Source organism: Aquarana catesbeiana, linkage group LG06 (assembly GCF_042186555.1).
Source record: "Aquarana catesbeiana isolate 2022-GZ linkage group LG06, ASM4218655v1, whole genome shotgun sequence".
Classification (NCBI taxonomy): domain Eukaryota; kingdom Metazoa; phylum Chordata; class Amphibia; order Anura; family Ranidae; genus Aquarana; species Aquarana catesbeiana.
The window spans coordinates 229,807,022-229,827,993 of record NC_133329.1 but is presented as its reverse complement, the minus strand read 5'-3'; the positions used below and the strand labels follow the sequence as shown (position 1 = coordinate 229,827,993).

At 43.1% G+C, this 20,972-nt stretch overlaps 1 protein-coding gene across 1 annotated transcript in view; it reads right to left on the bottom strand.

Annotated features, from left to right (window-relative positions):
• The window catches only part of GTF3C1 (general transcription factor IIIC subunit 1), a 395,149-nt gene that overhangs the window by 170,153 nt on the left and 204,024 nt on the right, over positions 1-20,972 (bottom strand). The window contains exon 19 of the mRNA XM_073633018.1: positions 9,856-10,033. Within this exon, the coding sequence (XP_073489119.1) occupies positions 9,856-10,033 (178 nt within the window). The remainder of the gene's footprint in view (positions 1-9,855; positions 10,034-20,972) is intronic.

The following is a 20,972-nucleotide window of genomic DNA, read 5'->3' as shown; positions in this document are numbered from 1 at the left end:
CTATGAAACGTGTTGAGCTATGATCCAAAAATGCCGAGACAAGCCTGGTTTAAAGCAAGCATTAATTTATGCATTGATCATGTTCGATGTATGAGTTATCCATTAATTTTCTCCTATCAATTTTGCTTATATGATGATTTTCAACAAGTGTTTAACGATTTACCAATCATGTTTATTGAAAATTTGTTCCATATGCTATGAGCCTATATATTTTATGTGCAAGTCATTATGACCACTAATTTATTGTTGATTGATTTAATTGGTTCTTTATAAATATGGCATGTTCAACACGATTAGAAAAATAAATCTTATGCCTTTTGTTTATTATATTCCATGCATCATTTGCTTATGCCAAGTCTCATCTAAAGGCCCACTTTTCCTTCTTTGTTTTTTGTATTTATTACTTAGGGATGGAGGCTTGACATTATTGGTGTGGCAGGTCACATTTTCTTATGTATTATAAAGTGTATGAAAATCCCAACAATGAGCTTCTCTTATTGGTCTCACTTTGTAGGTTAATGGCACCATTGAAGCATCATGTTTGTGTTTATTAAGCCTGTTAATCCTGCCAGAAATGTTGACAGCTGATAACTTTCCAAGCTCTCCGCCTGACATTCACTATCAGTTACATTTTTCCAATTATCTCTACAGAACACCCCCTTCCCTAATAGGAAGAGGAGACGGGAAGGTGTTTGTAGGTAAAAACTGGGGATGCTGAGTATAACAAACCTTGCAAGAAAATGCTCTAGCACAGAGTAGGATTGTGTTCTCAAGATTTAAGATACTCATTTACCTTCGAGATTTCGCAGGGCAGACGGCAGGAGTAAAGTATATTTAATAATAATTTTCCCTACAGTTTCTTGTACTGTACTGTAAAGTTGCTATTTGTGACTAGAGAGGGTCCCTTAATATATTAAGTGGCCCTTGCATCCTTTACAGCCAAGGAAGGTGTCATCTTAGCTTTTGTTGGATTAGCAGTTGACATGGTGCTACACGTGTAATCAGCTATGATACCAGTCATTTGTTGGATGGTTAGATTGGATGAGCGCTGACATAAGCACACTGGTAAGTAACAATAATTAGCAAAGGTGTGCTCTGAATGTAATCATTAAATCGGTGGACTTAGTTGCATTTCAAGTTGTCATTCGTTATTGTCTTACTTTAGCAGTGCATTAGACTGAGGGACATTTATCAAAACTGGAGCAGACAGAACCTGGAGCAGTTGTGCATGGACACCAATGAACTTTTATCTGTAGTTTGTTGTGATAAAGTGAAGTTGTGACAAAAAAAAACCCCAAAAAACAAACAATCTATATGCCCCGTACACACGGTCGGACATTGATCGGACATTCCGACAACAAAATCCTAGGTTTTTTTTTCGACGGATGTTGGCTCAAACTTGTCTTGCATACACACGGTCACACAAAGTTGTCGGAAAATCCGATCGTTCTGAACGTGGTGACGTAAAACACGTACGTCGGGACTCTAAACGAGGCAGTAGCCAATAGCTTTCATCTCTTTATTTATTCTGAGCATGCTTGGCACTTTGTGTGTCGGATTTGTGTACACACGATGGAAATTCCGACAACAGATTTTGTGATCGGAAAATTTTATAGCCTGCTCTCAAACTTTGTGTGTCGGAAAATCCGATGGAAAATGTGTGATGGAGCCTACACACGGTCGGAATTTCCGACAACAAGGTCCTATCACACATTTTCTGTCGGAAAATCCGACTGTGTGTACGGGGCATAAGACTAATAAACGATAAAAGTACCTGCTATTATGTGAAAAGGAAAGTATACAGTATATGGACTCTATTATCACTATTATTATTACTCTTGTTTCAAAATAGTGGGACCATTTTTAATATTTTTGGTTGCCTTTCTTCATAGATTCACCTGCCCACAATGTACGTCATCCCTAAATCTTATGCATACTCACTGTAACATTCGGCTGCAGCACTGATATGGCCTAGATAAAGAAATCCCCCCTTCTGCAGGTGTGCTCTATGTCTAGCCCTACTTTACATTTAGCTGTACAGTTTTCAATGAGCATAGAGGAAGGACTATGAATACAATCTGTGTAAGCAGATCAGCTCCCCTTCTGCTATTTTGTTTACTTCAAGGGTCTTGTAGAATAACTTGCTTGCTGCCAGCAGCAGATGAAGGGCCAGGCGGACATCTGTACCCGGCAGAAACCTTAATTTGTGTATTGCCTGAGCTTCATTAGAGCAGCACCCCCCCCCCCCCCATTATAAAAGCCAATTACTGTCTCCCTGCTGTCATCTGCTTTGACTGTGCCTTGCAATGCACCCATAGATTTAACACTGAACACATCAAGTTGTCACAATCTCCACCTCTCCATATTGTCAGCACTGTGCCTGAATCATGTCCTGCAACTCTTCCTGCTTCCAACTTACACTAGAAGGGAATGCACCAGGGAACCTTTGACACAGAAACTTGAAAAGCCAGTGAGCACCCGTGTGTTCTCCGTACTCTGCATGTCATCTGTCATAGTATTTACACACATATTGTGGGCCAAAGAGATTGAAGTGAAGGATGTTGCAATTCATTTTATACTGCAGGGGACCTAAAGAACATTATCAAGTAATGAGGTGAACTTTATTTAGGCGAACGTTTTGATTTGTGTGTAAAGTTCCACTTTAAAGCAGAACTTAGCGTAGGACTATAGGCAAAACCTTTTCTTTTATTTTGGATAGAGCGAGGGAGAGTTATAACCCGTTAGATTTAATTTTTTCACCAACTGTGTCCCATTGCGGAGATTTCCCTTCACTTCCTGTCCCATAGCCAAACACGAAGTAAGAGGTAATCGCTGCAGATTAAGAGAATTCCACAGGGGACCCCCTAGGTCACCAAAAGTAGTGTCCTCACTGGAAGATTTCCCCCTATTACTTTTCTGGGGACAACTCAATATTTGGCATTATTTTTACTTTCACTTTCAATGATAATGGTAAACAGGACAAATAGAGAGGGTGAATCTCCTTAATGGGGATACAGACAGCAATAAAAAATGACAAGTGTTTCAATCCCTCTCCAAAACAAAAAAAAAAGTTTTGCCTTTAGTTATACTTTAACTGAATTAAACAACCATTTCTTACTTTGCCCCTTCCCCTACTCTTATAAAAATCAAATAAATGTGTTTAACGTTTCTAACCGTTTTGTTGCTTTTTGTGCTGGGTTTCAGTCCTATCCTGCTGCCTTCTGGAATTGCTACATGACACTGAATCCAATATACTTGCGCAAAATGCACTCCCAGGCTCTGTCAGCTCCTAAATGCCTGGAAGAGACTGGCGGCACATCTGCACACATCATTTTTTTTCCTAATTACAGCATGGAATAGGGGTGGGGGAAGTAATTTATGAGGGGTTATTTGAAAATAAAGATAGACACTGATTTGTTTTCATGTACAGCTGATCCATATTCTGGCTGTTGCAGTTTTGATAAATGAATCTCACTGTATATTACAGAGGTTTTCCTCCAGAATATATGGTATGGATACACACAGTATTTAGGGTGCACCAAATGGGTTTTTTGGTGCCGAAACCGATACCGAAAATGAAAAATACACTAGGCCGAAAACCGAAACTGGCTTTCAACTTAAATCAGAACTAGTAATTCAGTTCTCCCTCCCTAAGGTATCAGCGGCTGCATGTGTGATAAAAGTGTATGTATGTAGCTGCAGGTTACATACATAGTCATACAGTAGAACGCACTGTGTTCCGCCTCACGGGTATGAGCGGAGACTTCCCGGAACACAGACTAGTCTACAGTCTGGTCTACAGCAGCGGTGCTCAGCCAATCACAGCAATCAATGTAGACCAGTCTGTGTTTCTGGAAGTCTCCGCAGATACCCAGAACACAGTGCGGTATAGTGTGTATAGTACTGGAGTATGTAGACAGCCACAGATACAGAACATACAGTTTTGCACATGCAGTGGGCTGACAGCTTAGGGAGAGACAAAGACTGACATAGTTATACATAGTTTGTTGTTGGGCCAAACTACGTATAAAGAACAACTAACCATAACATAAATATGGCACAAGGCCATTATTCTGTTTCACAGTTTCTGTAAATATAAGTTTAACATATGCTAATGCTATAATAAAATTTTTATTTATTTTCAACTTGAGAACTAGTAATTTTTTCCCTAAGTTCTCTCCCTAAGGTGACAGCAGCTGCATGTGCTAAGTTCTTTATACTTAGTTATACATAGTTTGTTGTTGGGCCAAACTATGTCAGTCATTGTCTCTCCCTAAGCTGTCAGCCCACTGCATGTGCAAAATTGTATGTTCTGTATCTGTGGCTGTCTACATACTCCAGTACTATACACACTATACCGCACTGTGTTCCGGGTATGGGCGGAGACTTCCAGAAACACAGACTAGGTCTGTAGCTGCGGGTTACATACATAGTCATACAGTAGACCGCACTGTGTTCCGGCCCCCGGGTATGAGCGGAGACTTCCCGGAACACAGACTAGTCTACAGCAGCGGTGCTCAGCCAATCACAGCAAGCAATGTAAACTAGTCTGTGTTTCTGGAAGTCTCCGCCCATACCAGGAACACAGTGTGGTATAGTGTATAGTACTGGAGTATGTAGACAGCCACAGATACAGAACATACAATTTAGCATTTGCACATGCAACAGGCTGACAGCTTACGGAGAGACATAGTTTGGCCCAACAGCAACAAACTATGTATGTACAGTAGTTCAAAAGCTGGAGTTCTCTCTAAAATTGAAAAAGTGCAAAAAACTGTAGAAGAACTACAATGAACAACCAACAAATGGCACAACTAGACAATTGGAACATACTAGGTAGTAAGTCATACTATGTTGTATATTCCAATTGTCCAATAGCACAGTCCAATACCAATTAATTTACTATGTTCAACATGGTAAATGAATTGGTCTATGCTACGGATTTATAAATCTATTTCAGTAAAAGTGGCAGATTTCGCTTTAAGAACAAAAGTTGTTCAGCTTTCTCACAGGAGAGACAGTTTCTCTTCTCATCAAGAATATGAGATGTTAGACTGAATAGTCTCTCACTCTCTGTACTGGTGCTTGGGGCAGATAAATATCTGCGTGCAATCGGTGCAAGCAAAGGAAAACGTTTGTTGATGCCCCAGTACTCAAGGGGATTGTCGCTTCTGGCGATAGGCTGTTCAGCTAAATAAATGTCCAGCTGTTGGGTAGCTGCACTTGTTGTAGCACTGCTATGGACCGGGGTGCATTCATGTAAAATTTCTTCAAAACATATCAGATATGAAGGGAACGTGTTCCTCTTTACTTGTATGCAACCATTTCTTCTCACTTTCCTCTGTGCTATACCTCGAAACTCCTTCACCAGATGCTTCCACCACCTCCATTTGTGCCTGTATAATTTCCCGTGCACACTGCTTTTTCTCCACATTAAAATAATGCTCTTTAAATTGAGGATCTAGAACTGTTGAAATGCAGTACAGAGGGTTGGCCTGTGGGTTGGTGTTTTGAAACCGGTTGGTAATGGCCTCCAGTAGAGTGGTTTTAGCCGTTTTTACGCCATGGTCTGTTTCAATCTCTTTTCCTAGCAGACGCTTCACTGCAGCAATCAAAGGAATAACTTCAGAAATTGAAGCATTAGTTGAGCTTATTTCTTTTGTTAACTGTTCAAATGGAGGTAGAAGAGACAAACTATTTTCAACTAACATCCACTGATGTGCGCTCAGTGTTGCCGGCAGCTCGTAATCTGCAATGTGTGCAGCTAAAACACGCTTTTGTTCAAAAAGAGTTTGCAGCATATATTAGGTGCTGTTCCAACGAGTGGTGACATCTTGCTGCAGTAGTTTCGGTGGCATTCCAAACTGCATTTGCAAAGCTTGTAATCTGGAATAAGCAAGTGGAGAGACCCACAATTTTTCTTCCTTTTGATACAATATCAAATATGGTGCGCTGACTCAGCTATCCTTCATTTACAGCCATTTGCAGCATGTGTGCCATACATGGTATGCTTTTAAGTTCACCGTCCTCCATTGCCTTTGCCATGTTCCGCGCATTATCTCAGACAATCAAATGCACTTTAGACTTCTCAATGTGCCAGGTGTAAAGCATGGTTTTAAAAGCGTCAGATATTGCTGCTGCTGCAGTATATGATCCAACAAACTCATGTGCATTAAGTAGGATGTTTTGCAATTGAAATTTGTCATCTATCCACTGCGCTGTCAGGCAAAGCATGCTCGTTGGACTGACGTCTGAACTCCAAATGTAGGTAGTAAAACTGATTGCTATGATGTCGGTAATCATGAGCTCATGAACGTGTTTTCTAACACTGCAAAACAATTCAGGTAGACAGGCATCTGCAAAGTAGCATCTGCTTGGTAGTAACGCGGCTCAATATGTTGCATGAGCCTACGGAATCCAACGTCCTCCACAACAGAGAATGGCTGGTCGTCTAATGCAATAAATTCCATAATTTTATCTGTAATGGCACAAGCTTTGGGACTGTCACTTGCAATTTTTTTAACCTTTTCAAAGACTGTGGCCACAGATGGTGTTAAGCCTGAGGCACTTTTTGGAAGTGGCACTGTTTTCTTGTAATCTGAATGCTGAACTGGATAACGTGTTTTCAGGTGGTGTATCAAACCGGTTGTTAAAAAATGCCTTGGCACTGTACCCCCTCTTGAAATTTCTGCTGAGCAAAGACTACAGATTGCAAATTTTGGGTCTTTATCAGAAACTTTAAAATATTTACACACTGCAGACGTGGTCCACCTTTGCTGGTAGTGCAGAATAATGGCATAGAATGATTTTTTTTATAGTGGGAGTGAAATTTGAGGGGGGGGGGGGAGATGACGAAGTCAATTTAAAAGCTAAACCCCAGGAGGCAGCTTTAAAAAACAAAACGAAACGAACCAATCTTTTTTTTTAAAGTTTTTTTTAGTTATGTCTGCACTGCAGTACATCTGACTTGTACCAAAAAAGATAATTGAACTGATTAAACTTGATTTGAAATGGAATGGATTGCCTGCAAATTGCAATTGCATGCTATTTTATTTTTTGGAGCTATTCTGTAGTATACTATAATATAAACTTCATGCGCTTGTTGTCATTGAATTTGTCACTTTGTCAGCCTAGTATTACAAGCTATACAGTTATACTACACTGACATGACAGCACGCAATAAATATAATAATGATTTATTAAATTTATATATTATATTTATTGCGTACTGTTATGTTTAAAAACATCATGTGCTTGCTGTCATGTCAGTGTAGTAGACCTATACTACGCTGACAAATTCAATGACAACAAGCGCATACATTTTAAAGTATACTACAGAATAGCTCAAAAAATAAATAGCATGCCATTCCATTTTAAATCATATTTAATCAGTTCAATTATATAAAATCTTTTTGCTACAAGTCAGATGTACTGCAGCGCAGACAGACATTTTAAATACTAGTATTGCATGGCAAGAGTGCTAGCTTGTTGTTTAAAAAAGGCCAAGTAGTAAGTAATACATGTTGTTTGACTGCTATAGACAGAAAGAGCATCATTTCAGTTTCAGTACTATAATAAAATAAATAATACTACTAGTTGGATTGTTTGTCAGTTTAAGTAAGGCAAAAGCGGCAATGCTCACCGGCGAATAGTAGTAATGGTAGCCATGCAGGAGGGACAGTGCCCACTCTTGTACTTAAGCATGCTACAGTGGGGATCCAAAGTTTGGGCACCCCAGGTAAAAATGTGCATTAACGTGCATAACGAAGCCAAGGAAAGATGGAAAAATCTCCAAATGGCATCAAATTACAGATTAGACATTCTTATAATATGTCAAAAAAAAGTTAGATGTTATTTCCATCATTTACACTTTCAAAATTACAGAAAACAAAAAAATGGCGTCTGCAAAAGTTTGGGCACCCTGCAGAATTTATAGCATGCACTGCCCCCTTTGCAAAGCTGAGACCTGCCAGTGTCATGGATTGTTCCCAATCATCGTCTGGGAAGACCAGGTGATGTCAATCTCAAAGGTTTTAAATGGCCAGACTCATCTGACCTTGCCCCAAAAATCAGCACCATGGTTCTTCTAAGCCAGTATTTCTCAACTCCAGTCCTCAAGGCGCACCAACAGGTCATGTTTTCAGGATTTCCACTATTTTGCACAGGTGATTTGATCAGTTTTCACTGCCTTAGTAATTACCACAGCCGTTTCATCTGAGGGAAATCCTGAAAACATGACCTGTTGGTGCGCCTTGAGGACTGGAGTTGAGAAACACTGCTCTAAGCAGTTGTCTAGAAAACTGAAACTGAAAATAGTTGACGCTCACAAAGCTGGAAAAGGCTATAAGAAGATAGCAAAGCGTTTTCAGATGTCAATATCCTCTGTTCGGAATGTAATTAAGAAATGGCAGTCATCAGGAACAGTGGAAGTTAAAGCAAGATCTGGAAGACCAAGAAAAATATCAGACAGAACAGCTCGCAGGATTGTGAGAAAAGCAATTTAAAACCCACGTTTGACTGCACGATCCCTCCAGAAAAATCTGGCAGACACTGGAGTTGTGGTACACTACTCCACTATAAAGGGATTCTTGTACAAATATGGTCTTCATGGAAGAGTCATCAGAAGAAAACCTCTTCTACGTCCTCACCACAAAAATCAGCGTTTGAACTTTGCAAATGAACATATAGACAAGCCTGAGGCATTTTGGAAACAAGTTCTGTGGACCGTTGAGGTTAAAATAGAACTTTTTGGCCGGAATGAGCAAAGGTACGTTTGGAGAAGAAAGGGCACAGAATTTAATGAAAAGAACCTCTGTCCAACTGTTAAGCATGGGGGTGGATCAATCATGCTTTGGGGTTGTATTGCAGCCAGTGGCACAGGGAACATTTCACGAGTAGAAGGAAAAATGGATTCAATAAAATTTCAGCAAATTTTGGATGGTAACTTGATGCCATCTGTGAAAAAGCTGAAGTTAAAGAGAGGATGGCTTCTACAAATGGATAATGATCCTAAACACACCTCAAAATCCACGGGATATTACATCAAGAGGCGTAAACTGAAGGTTTTGCCATGGACTTCACAATCTCCTGACCTCAACATTATTGAAAATCTATGGATAGACCTTAAAAGAGCAGTGCGTGACAGACTGCCCAGAAGTCTCAAAGAACTGGAAGACTTTTGTAAGGAAGCATGGGCAAAGATACCTCAAACAAGAATTGAAAGACTCTTGGCTGGCTACAAAAAGCGTTTACAAGCTGTGATACTTGCCAAAGGGGGCAGTACAAGATATTAACTCTGCAGGGTGCCCAAACTTTTGCAGACGCCATTTTTTTGTTTCCTGTCATTTTGAAAGTGTAAATGATGGAAATAAAATCTAACTTTTTTTGACATATTATAAGAATGTCTAATCTGTAATTTGATGCCATTTGGAGATTTTTCCATCTTTCCTTGGCTTCGTTATGCAAATTAACACACATTTTTAACTGGGGTGCCCAAACTTTCGATCCCCACTGTATGTGCAGCCCTCTATGAAGCCATCTCTTGGGTCCCAGCAGCGTCTCACAAGCACGAGAAGCGTCCGCGGGGAAGGTGCCAGCATCTCAGCAGGGAGCGTGCTTACAAGTGCGGCGTCTTAACTGCGAGGAAAGTGCACGCCGCCCACACGAGTGACGTCACCCGCTGGTTCTCCCATCGCTACTGTGCGATTTTCGGCGCCATTATCGGCAAGAATTCTCCTTCAGCAAATTGCCGAAAAGGCCATTTCGGTGCATCCCTAGTATTTATGTTGTATGAACATTTAATATGACCAGTAAAAGACTGACAAATGTGTTAAAACATTTTAAAACACTGCTTACCCAAAGGTGTATTCAGACAAACAAATTGCAAATCAAACCAAAAATTCTCCACATCTTGAAAGGTTTCCAAATGGTAAGAGCGCTTTTCAAAAGGAAGACTTGCATGAGCTAAATTGTAATGAGGATCACAGGCAGTTGTATCAACAATTGTTGCTCTTTTTTTCACATGGACAAATATCTGTAATGGAGAAAAAGAGGACAATACATATCTTTTAATGCATAGACTAGCACAAATTAAAGTGGTTGTAAAGTCAGAAGGTTTTCTACCTTCTGCATACAGCTTCCCCTGCAGCCCCCCCCCCTAAATACATACCTGAGCCCAATCTAAATCCAGGGATGTGCACAAGAGCCGAGGCTCTCGGTCCTTTATTGGCTTGGATACATCTATTGTATTACAGCTTGCACGAGCGCCTCCATAACAAGCAACTTGCTGTGTGGGCACTCAGCAAAGGGGAGGAGCCAAGAGTGGCGGTGGGGGGACCCAAGAAGAGGAGGATTGGGGCTGCTCAGTGTAAAACAGAGTAGGTAAGTGTGACATGTTTAGTATTTAAATACAATTAAAAAAAGTGAACCTTTACAATCACATCATCTGCTTTAAGGGACTATTGAATTACATAAAATTTGACTAAGGCAAAACTTTTCTAAAGACAAGTTGATTAAGTCTCTTTGTAACAGGAAAGTATAAAAAGTGGAATTCAAGAGTGCCACACTTTTTCGAATTTTGTCGCTCCTTCACACAACAAACTTTAGTGAGGGTGACAGATTCACGTACCCATCTGTCGTAGCAACCGTTGGACTCATCCCTCACCCCATTCATTTGGCAACTGGGAGATTCCCCAGCTGACAGTTAAAGGAAAAACGGGGGTGGGGATGCTGGCTGACACAAGGCTGGCGCAAGGATTTTTGACACCCTAGGCAAAACCTCATTTTGCCGCCCCCCATTGGCCCCACCCCTGACTCTATCCCTTTTACCCTGCCCATGTATATGTATATGGTGGAGGTGGCGTGGGTGGAGATTTTTGACAAATAGTGGCAGCATGGTCTCGCTTCCACATGCCAGCTATGGTCTGCAGGTATACGGAGAGGCTAGGGTAGTATATGGACAGGCTAACTGTGCAACTGCCTATCCATACGAGCAGACAGATACACTGACAATGCTTTACAGTAAAAATAATAATAAATGCACATTTTTTTACCTGCAAAAAGATCTGCATTTATTATTTTTTTACAAAGCTGAACTTGAACATCCACACCTCAAATCACCCCAATTCCTGTATTTTCAGGCCTCAGATCACTACAAATCTTCCACCTTCACACCTTAGATCACCCCAATTGCTTCATTACTGTAGTCCCCTGCACACGTGTTCATTACTGTACCACCCTGTACGCCTGTTCCCCTCTGCACCCCTCCCAGCACCTCTGTTCCCCACTGCATCCCACCAACACATCTTTTCCCCTTGTACCCACCAACCCCTCCCACCACACACATCAGTTCCTCTCTGTAAACCCCCCACAAATCTGTTCCCCTCTGTAGTTAGAAGGAAACGGCAGCCACCAATTTCACAGCAACCAAGGAGCTCCTGTGCAGGAAGTTTACATATCCATGAGACAGCTTCCTGCACAAAATGGCACACTCGGAGCACTGGTGATCCTCTGTACACCAACTCAGAGTTGGTCTAAATTATTGCCAGTTTGCCGATCTGCAAACTGATGGTAATTCTTTTTGATCTGTCGCAGCCATAGTAACAGATTCTACAAGTGGCGATAAGAACCACCTGAATCTGGGGTCTATGTAGGAAAGTTTTAGAAAACTGTCACAAAGCATTCCAGAGTTGGGCACAAGCCATTTTAAACAGGCTATACTGCCAAAAGTGTTGTAACTGCTTTATAAAATTCCCCCCTAGCGTACTTTCAATGAGATTATATTTTAGGTACTATTGCATGTTATAACTTTTGCATAACCTTTTTGCTGCCAGAGCTGTTGTGTTTTTGGCACACATGTTTAAAAAATCATTTTAGGCCTTAAGATTACTTAAAGCAGAACTCAGGGATCGGCAAAAAATCCCCCATTAGTACACACACAGTTATTACATTTGTGAAATTCCTTACTATTGAGGAGAAAAAAGTCTAATTGAATTTTCAGGAAGTCCTCTCTGCAATTAAAAAAAAATGCTATCTATTCCGCCAAGGGGGAGCTGTTAGAATAGGGATTACATCATATACTCTGCTCTCTTTACTCTATACTCAAACTACACTTGCCATCATGCTTTGGGAATTGCAATGAATGTGGGAGGGTACACTAGGCCTGCACATGTTAAATGTGAACCAGCCCACTTCAACATAAATCACACCCCTCATTCTGCAGCCACACTACTCAGTAACACACACCAGGATAGGTAGGTTTGTGCTCACCCCCTCCAGCCACAACAGGAGATAAACATATTGCTCTTACTTGTTTTAGGTAATCATTAATGTACTGTAGACACATGCCCATAATTATATATTATACACACTGTACTCTGCTGTAATTCAGTATTAGAAATATTCCTCCGCCTGCTGTAGCTTTGAGATCTTTCCAACAGCAAGCAGTGCTTGTATGGCGTATATGAGCACATCTCTAGCCGCAACACAGAAAGAGTCGGGACATGCTGCTTTACATTAGCATGTGGCACAAGTAAATGTCGGCATGAGAAAAAAAAAAAAAGTGCAGCACTAACTTACTAATCAATAACACAATAATGGTGGAACTCCCTAATGTATGGAAATCTCAATAAACTTCAATGTTACCACAATACCAGACTCTGCGATAAGGAACGTCACATATAATACACCTCAAACTGAAAAAAAGACATAAAAAATGACTGCAAACTTTGCAGGCATAGTGAAAACTGCTCCTACAGATATTTGGCAGTGAACGGCGTCAACCTATCTGTGCCCACCTGTGGACATTGTCCACTGCTCATCAGTGGACTATCAGTGCCCATAAGTGCAGCATTTCAGTGCCCATTAGTGCAGTTCATTAGTGCAGCCTCATCAGTGCCCATCAGTGCAGCCTCAGTGCCACCTCTGTGCAGCTTCATCAGTGCCCACAAGTAGCCACCAGTGCAGCCTCTGTACCCCCTAGCGCAGCATGCCTGTGCCCACCAATGCAGCCTCATCAGTATCCATACGTGTAGCAGGGATCGTTACAAGACACCAGCCAGATGACAGAGCAGGGATCTCCGGCTGTGACAGATCTTGTATGTGAAACACCGATCGCCGTAAAGTATGGCATCCTGGACCAGCATTGTGATAAGACTTTACAGCAAGATCAGTGTTTCACATACAAGATTTGTCACAGCCGGAGATCCCCGCTCTGTCATCCGACTGGTGTCTTGTAACGATCACTGCTGCACTGACAGAAACGACGAGCGGGGTGTGGCAGGGGGCCATGTAGAGGGGGGGGGGGTCGAGTGTTGGGGGCAGTGACTGACATGCTCTGGCAGGGAGCAGAGGAGGAGGGCGACGCCACCTCCGTGGGTGGTACAGACCGGGGGTATGCAAGACCTCTCTGCCCACTACAGCAAGCAGGGCAGAAATACAAGTCCCTGCTTGCTGTAGAGAACTACAAATGGGAAGTGCCAAGACTGGTGGCTGAGGGTACAGGAGGAATAGCAGCCACCAGTCTTACAAACAGAAAATGACAGGACAGTAACAGTTTTACTTCAAAATCAGCAGGCTATTAAAGAGGAACTACAGAGCTCAGAAAATGGATGGCATAGTCGGTGAAGGTAGGAGATCAGCAACAAAAACATGGGAAAAAAAAAAAAAAAAGTTTTGCCCGAAGTTTTGCTTCAAGCATGATATATTTTCCAAGGGCTGGTTAACACCAGAAAGAGGTGCAGGAAACCGCATTCCCTGCACTGCGTTCAAAACACACTATAGTTTCAATCTGCTGCGGGTGTCAATGTTAAGTTAAAGCGGAGTCTCTCCCCCCCCCCCCCCCCCAATGCCACATTTGGCACCTTTCGGCTTTCGGGGGGGAGCGGATACCTGTTCCCACCTTCAGGAGTCCGGGCCGTGGCCCATGACGTCACCGCTCAGCTCCCTCCTCCTCCCCCTGCCGCCAAGCCAGTAGGAGAGCGGAGCCTTAGGCACGTGCAGTAGGGTTCCCGTCGTGAGGCCATAAGGCTACACTGCCGGGTTCCCTTACCCGCAATGGCGGCGGCATGCACCTGATAGCTGATGGAAACATTAGCTGCGGTGCCAACTTCGCTGGACTCCAGGACAGGTAAGTGTCCTATTATTAAAAGCCAGCAGCTGCAGTATATGTAGCTGGTGGCTTTTAATTTTTGCAGCGGTAGGTGCACCGCTTTAACAACATCCCATTGCACAGAAGTATCATGTGATCTGGTTGCAGCAAGCTTCCAAAAGTAGTGCATGCACTACGATTTGAGCCTGTTCAAAATGAATGGTCTTAAATTGCACTGAAATGAACCCCATGTAAAATGCACAGAAAGGAGCTGCATGTTCCTGTGCGAATCCCGTGTGAACTGGCCCTAAAAGCAAAAACCATGGAGATTAAAATAAATCAAAACTTTTATGTCACATGATATTCGCACAACAATTTATCAAGGAGAAATTTTCAGAGAAAAAAAGTTTTCTTAGGGCACACAAGCACAATATATTACCCAATTTGTGGGTTAAATATAAAAGATAAAGTTGAGCACAGTAAATAGATTAGATACCCAAGCTTTAAAGCAGTACTAAACTTTTTTTTTTTTTTTTTTAACAAAAGTTTCTTCCTGCAAGGCAATATCATAATGTGCTGGTACCACATACTAGCTCATTATGAGAGACCCATCTTGAAAGAAGCCCTCCAGTGGAGCACTGTCACTGCTGCAGAGGCTTCAATCTTCACCTGGTTTTCCTCCCCTCCGCTTGAATGGCCGAGCCGCGATGACGTCACTCCTGAGCATGCCTGCGGGAGTCTCGGCCACGGCACACAGCTCTGAAGGAACTCACGGGTATGCCATTCCTTCAAAGCGCATGAGCCAGTGATGTCACTGGCTGCTGCTCGCTAGAATATTTCCTAAATGTTGCACGTTTAGGAGATAGTCAATTTACCTACAGGTAAGCTTTAGTATAAGCTTACACAGAGAGCGCGTTTACTACCACTTTAAAACTGTGCAGACGACAGCGGACAACATTATACAGTTTAAACTCATGCACCATCTATACTATATACACTGGTTATACCGCATAGAGCTTATTCCACCCGCCTAGTGTGTTCGATGTGGGGACTCTCCAGCCACTTTATATCACATCTTCTGGTCCTGTCCTCATATTGCAGTCTACTGAGATTCACTCTATACTGCTCTGTAAAGAAATTTGCAATTCTGTGGTCCTAGAACACTTAAAGTATGTCTTTTGGGCATCTTAAATTAATTCGTCCAACTGACGCATAAGCATATCATGTTCCATTTGATCTTTTATCAGGCCAGGAAGGCTATTCTACTCAATTGGAAGAAACCCAACCCGCCATTTCTACTACAGCTTCTCAGTTCAATTAATGCACACTTGCCAAAATATAGATTTGAAAATAAACGAGGGCAGAGCTCATTCCAAAAAATTAGGAATCTCTGGCTAAACTCCCCTACTGTATGCTGTTATATCCAGAAGTGCCTAACGCCCAATTTTATGGTGGTAGCCGGGGATGGAGGGAGGAGGTGACTTTCACAATTTTAGATGCTTTTACATGATTGTCATTCTATTCAATACATATTTTTGGAGATAGGTCACTTGAAGCAGGACCAATTAGCTGCTACATAAGTAGTGATAAGTGTGTTTTAAAAAATGACCTCGGGGGGCGTGGCCTAGCGCAGCATGTTTAACAGACCTGTTCACCGGAGCTCCCGCTGTTCCCGGCGCCCTAAAACCAAAGTGCCTGGTGCCTACAACCTCCCTGACACCCCAGGACACAGATACAGCTGCAGTTTTGGGCATGATGACCCGAGGGAATTGCGGTGAATCCGCAGCCTCGGCCGCTCCTGACTTCCAAGATGGCGCCTGGACATCTCAGCCGCAGAGAACGCCACAAGGCCAGGACAAGAAGACAGAGCAGGGGGATAAGTCACAGAAACCCCCTAAGACCAAAGACCAGCCCAGGGATATGCTGTACTACGCACAGAAGCTAGCAGGCTCTGCAGACTCCACACAGACCAGTACACAGATCCCAGCAGTGTCCATGGAGCAGGCAGGCAGGAGGGACACAGACAGGCCGGAAGACACTGACATTATGGAGTCTGTTCCAGATCCTATGCCAGGCCTGTTTGATTTGCAAGTGGATGACAGCCCCCAACCTACGCTCAGTGAAATTTTACATGCAGTCCACAGATGCACTGCCTCAGTGGATGATCTCAAAGAAAAATTTGGGGGGTTGAAGGAGACTGTCTCTCCTCCGCCAGGACATTCAAAAAATCAGGGAGAGAACCACGGCAGTGGAGGGGAGAGTAAGTGACATAGAAAAATAGATGCCTCATCTAAACAGAGATGTGAGGGGGGCCGCACAACATGCACACCAGGCCTTTGAAAAGACTGATGACATCGAGAACCGCCTGAGACGCAATAACGTTCGCATAGTGGGGCTCCCAGAGAAGGCGGAGGGCAGGGACCCCACGGTGTTCGTTGAAGAGTGGTTACAGGAAATATTCGGTAAAGAGGCCTTCTCTCCCCTGTATGCGGTGAAGCGGGCACATCGTGTGCCGCCAAGACCTTTCCTACCCGGAAACCCCCCTAGAGCGATGCTGGCCAGGCTCCTTAATTATCGTGACCGTGAAGTAGTGCTACGACTTGCCAGAGATAAGGGGGCTGTGCAGTTTAATGGAACCAAAATCTCCTTTTATCCCGACTTCTCAGCCGAAGTGCAGGGCAGAAGATCCAAATTTGCAGATGTTAAAAAACGGCTACAACGATTACAGCTTAAACATGCGATGTTATTTCCTGCCAAGTTGAGAATCACAGCTGGAGATCAGAATCATTTCTTTGAAAATGCGCAAGATGCTGCAGGATGGCTGGACCGGAACGAACAAGACCTGCGTCACCGCAGACGCGAAAATGAGGAAGGATGACTTTACTTAATCCACTTGTTGCAAGCATACAGGGCGCCCACATTCCACTGTCATTAACACTCCTTTTATAGAGGACTTTTCCTTACCACCAAGTACCAGCGAGGGAACCTCAACCTTATGAGCTTTCTGCAATTGTTGAATAACCACTTAGGTGGGTGGCGATTGTGCTCCACACCTGAACTTACCATGTTGCCACTGGTATTATGGCTTGAGTTTTTGTGCCCTGTTGGCACGGTTAGGGCCTACAGAGCCCCACAATATTTGATACCCCTTCGCGTGGCACAGTCAGCGGGGGTTGTTTCACAGGTTCTTTTGTATTTCTGGACCTTTTACTTGGTTCATCTTATTCTGCAAATGAACATACAACTTCTCCATGACATTTTGTTGCTTCTCCACTGTTTGAACTGCATCACCGTCATGCCCTGTGATTCAAGTGGCCGGCTGGCCACTTCAGTTTATGCATGGATTGCGGACTGGAGATCCCCGGGTATGCTGCACAACAATGCGGGACCTTGTTACACTTATAAGAAATGGATTAGATTTTTGCAATGTCTGATACACCCATAGTGTCCTGGAACGTTCGAGGAGTGAACGATCCACTGAAAAGATCTATGATCTCAGCCGGACTGCGGAAGTTTCATCCGGCCATAATTGGCCTACAGGAAACTCACCTGCGGGATGATACGGTTGGCTTCTTACAATATGCCTGGGTCCGTAAAGCCTATCACTCCACCTACTCCGCTTTTTCGCGCGGAGTGAGTGTATTGATACACAAAGCCCTAGTGTACCAGGAGTTAGACTCCTTGATAGATACAGTATATCTGGTAGATTTGTGTTTCTGCACTGTAAATTGTATACAATCACTTTGATATTAGCCTTTGTATATGTGCCCCTTCCATTCTCCAGAGAGGTATTACAGTTGTTAATCTCTTACTTAGCCAACAAACCGGACATTCCGGTACTAGTAATGGGTGACTTTAATTGCTACCTAGACCCTAAACTAGACAGACATCCACCTGTACAGCCCCCCAGGGGTGGACGGGGCACTGCTCTCAGTCGTCTACTTGCATAGGTAGGATGGATAGGTATGTGGTGCAATCATAATCCAGGGTGCAAGCAATTTTCCTGTTTTTCTAAGACCCATGGGTCACTATCTCGTATTGATCTATGCATAGGCACCCCAAATCTGGTGGGTAACATATCTAAAGTGGAATATTTTCCACAGGGAGTGTCAGACCACTCTCCACTGGCTTCATGGTTAATTACCAGACCCCCCAACAACTTACCTAGAGCCCCATGGAAGTTGAATGCTTTCTGGTTAAAACTTTGTTTCACAGGAGGGAATAGCATCTCAAATCAAGGCTTTTTTTTAAAACACATCGACATTTAACTGATGTTCATCTGAAATGGGAGGCCTTTAACCCTTTCATGACTAAGCCTATTTTTGAAATTTGGTGTTTACAAGTTAAAATCCGTATTTTTTGCTAGAAAATTACTTAGAGTTCCCAAACATTATATATATTTTTTTAGCAGAGAATCTAGAGAATAAAATGGCGATTGTTGCAATATTCTTTATCACACGGTATTTGTGCAGCGGTGTTTTAAACGCAAATTTTTGGAAAAGTGACACTTTCATGAATTTTAAAAAATCCAAACAGTAAAGTTACCCCAATTTGTTTGTATAATGTGAAAGATGATGTTACGCCGAGTAAATAGATACCAAACATGTCACCCTTTATAATTGCACGCACTCGTGGAATGGCGACAAACTACGGTACCTATGAATTTCCATAGGCGACGTTTTTAAAATTTTTTACGGTTATCAGGTTTGAGCTACAGAGGAGGTCTAGGGCTAGAATTATTGCTCTTGCTCTGACGATCGCGGCGATACCTCACATGTGTGGTTTGAACACCGTTTACATATGCGGGCGCAACTTCCGTATGCGTTTTCTTCGCTGCGCGAGCTCACGGGGACAGGGGCACTTTAAAAAAAATTTTTTTTTTTTTTATTTATTTTATTTATTTTTTTACTTTATAAATTGTGTTTAAAAAAAATTATTATTTTTTTTTTTTACTTTTATTGCTGTCACAAGAAATGTAAACATCCCTTGTGACAGTAATAGGTGGTGACAGGTACTCTTTATGGAGGGATCGGGGGTCCATCCCTCCTTTACACTTCAAAGTATTCAGATCGCCAAAGTATTCAGACCGTTTACATATGCGGGCGCGACTTCCGTATGCGCTTTCTTCGCTGCGCGAGCTCACGGGGACAAGGGCACTTTAAAAAAAATTTTTTTTTTTTTTTATTTATTTTATTTATTTTTTTACTTTATAAATTGTGTTTAAAAAAATATTTTTTTTTTTTTTACTTTTATTGCTGTCACAAGAAATGTAAACATCCCTTGTGACAGTAATAGGTGGTGACAGGTACTCTTTATGGAGGGATCGGGGGTCCATCCCTCCTTTACACTTCAAAGTATTCAGATCGCCGAAAACGGCGATTCTGAATACTGTGTACTTTTTTAAATTCGGCGCCATTGGCAGCCGAGTAAACGGGAAGTGACGTCATGACGTCGCTTCCGCGTTTACGAGAAGGCTGGAACGAAGCCGCTCACAGCTTCGTTCCAGCCCGCCCCCAGCCGCCGAAGGCAACCGAATGGACATCGGGCCTCCCGATCGCACGGGAGGCCCGGTAACAGCGGCGGGAGGCGGGGGATGTCCCCTCCCGCTCCTCCGGTATAACAACCAAGCGGCTTTTAGTCGCATCGGTTGTTATACACGGGTAGCCGATCGCCCGCTGTAAACAACGGTACCGGGATGATGCCTGCAGCTGCGGGCATCATCCCGGTATAACCCCGGAAAGCCGAGTACGCATATCTGCGTACGGTCGGCGGGAAGGGGTTTTTAAGGCACATCTGAGAGGGATTTTTATTCAGGAAACACAACAGGTTAAACACAACTCCTCGGTCCTGTTAGAACAGGCTGGGGACCTGGTGAAGCAATTAGAATTAACCTACATAACTGATCCTACTGACTCCGCCAGGGAGGCATGGATGTCGGCCCAGGACTCCCTGGACCGGCTGAGATCCTCCACTGCGGAACGTAAAAGATTCTTCACGAAGTTGGCATTTTATGAGGAGGGGGAAGGAGCTTCAGACGGCGGCCTGCTCTTTTCCCACATGTAAGGCACCAGGTGGGGATGGCCTCCCTATGGAGGTATTTACTCAATATGGTGAACAGATACTTCCTGAACTGTTAAAAGTATTTAATGCTTGCCTGGATGCAGGCAGACTCCCTGAATCTACGGCAAGAGCAAATGTGATTTTACTTCTTAAACAGGGGAAGGATCCGGTTGACCCCGGCTCCTAACGACCTATTCATTACTTCAGAGTGGTGTAAAGATCCTTGCAAAGGTCCTGGCGCTCCGGGTCAATGGGGTCATCTCCTCCGTTATACACCAAGACCAGGCGGGCTTCATGCCACAAAAGTCCACAGCCACAAATTTGAGGAGATTGTTCCTCAATATGCAGATGCAAGCAGATAACATGGGTCAAAGAGTACTGCTGTCCCTTGACGCCAACAAGGCCTTTGACAGCGTTAGCTGGAGATATCTTTGGGCAGTATTAGACAAATTTGGTTTTGGGGAACGCTTTATAGCATGGGTTAAATTACAGTATGCATCCCTTTAAGCCAATATTAGAATGACGGATAGAGTTTCACAAGCCTTCGCTCTGGGCAGGGGGACGAGGCAAGGTTGCCCTCTGTCCCCGCTGCTCTTTGCGATCGCGATAGAGCCACTGGCAGCCTTGATAAGAGACAGTGCCCAGATTCAGGGGTTTCAATATGGAACTCTGCATGAAAAAATAATATTGTACGCAGATGACATGTTACTCTTTTTGGGGGACCCGAGCAATTCATTGTCAGAGGTGATGTCTATAATAAAATTGTTTGGTCACCACTCCGGGTTAACCATAAACTGGTCCAAGTCAGCCCTGATGATGCTGGATG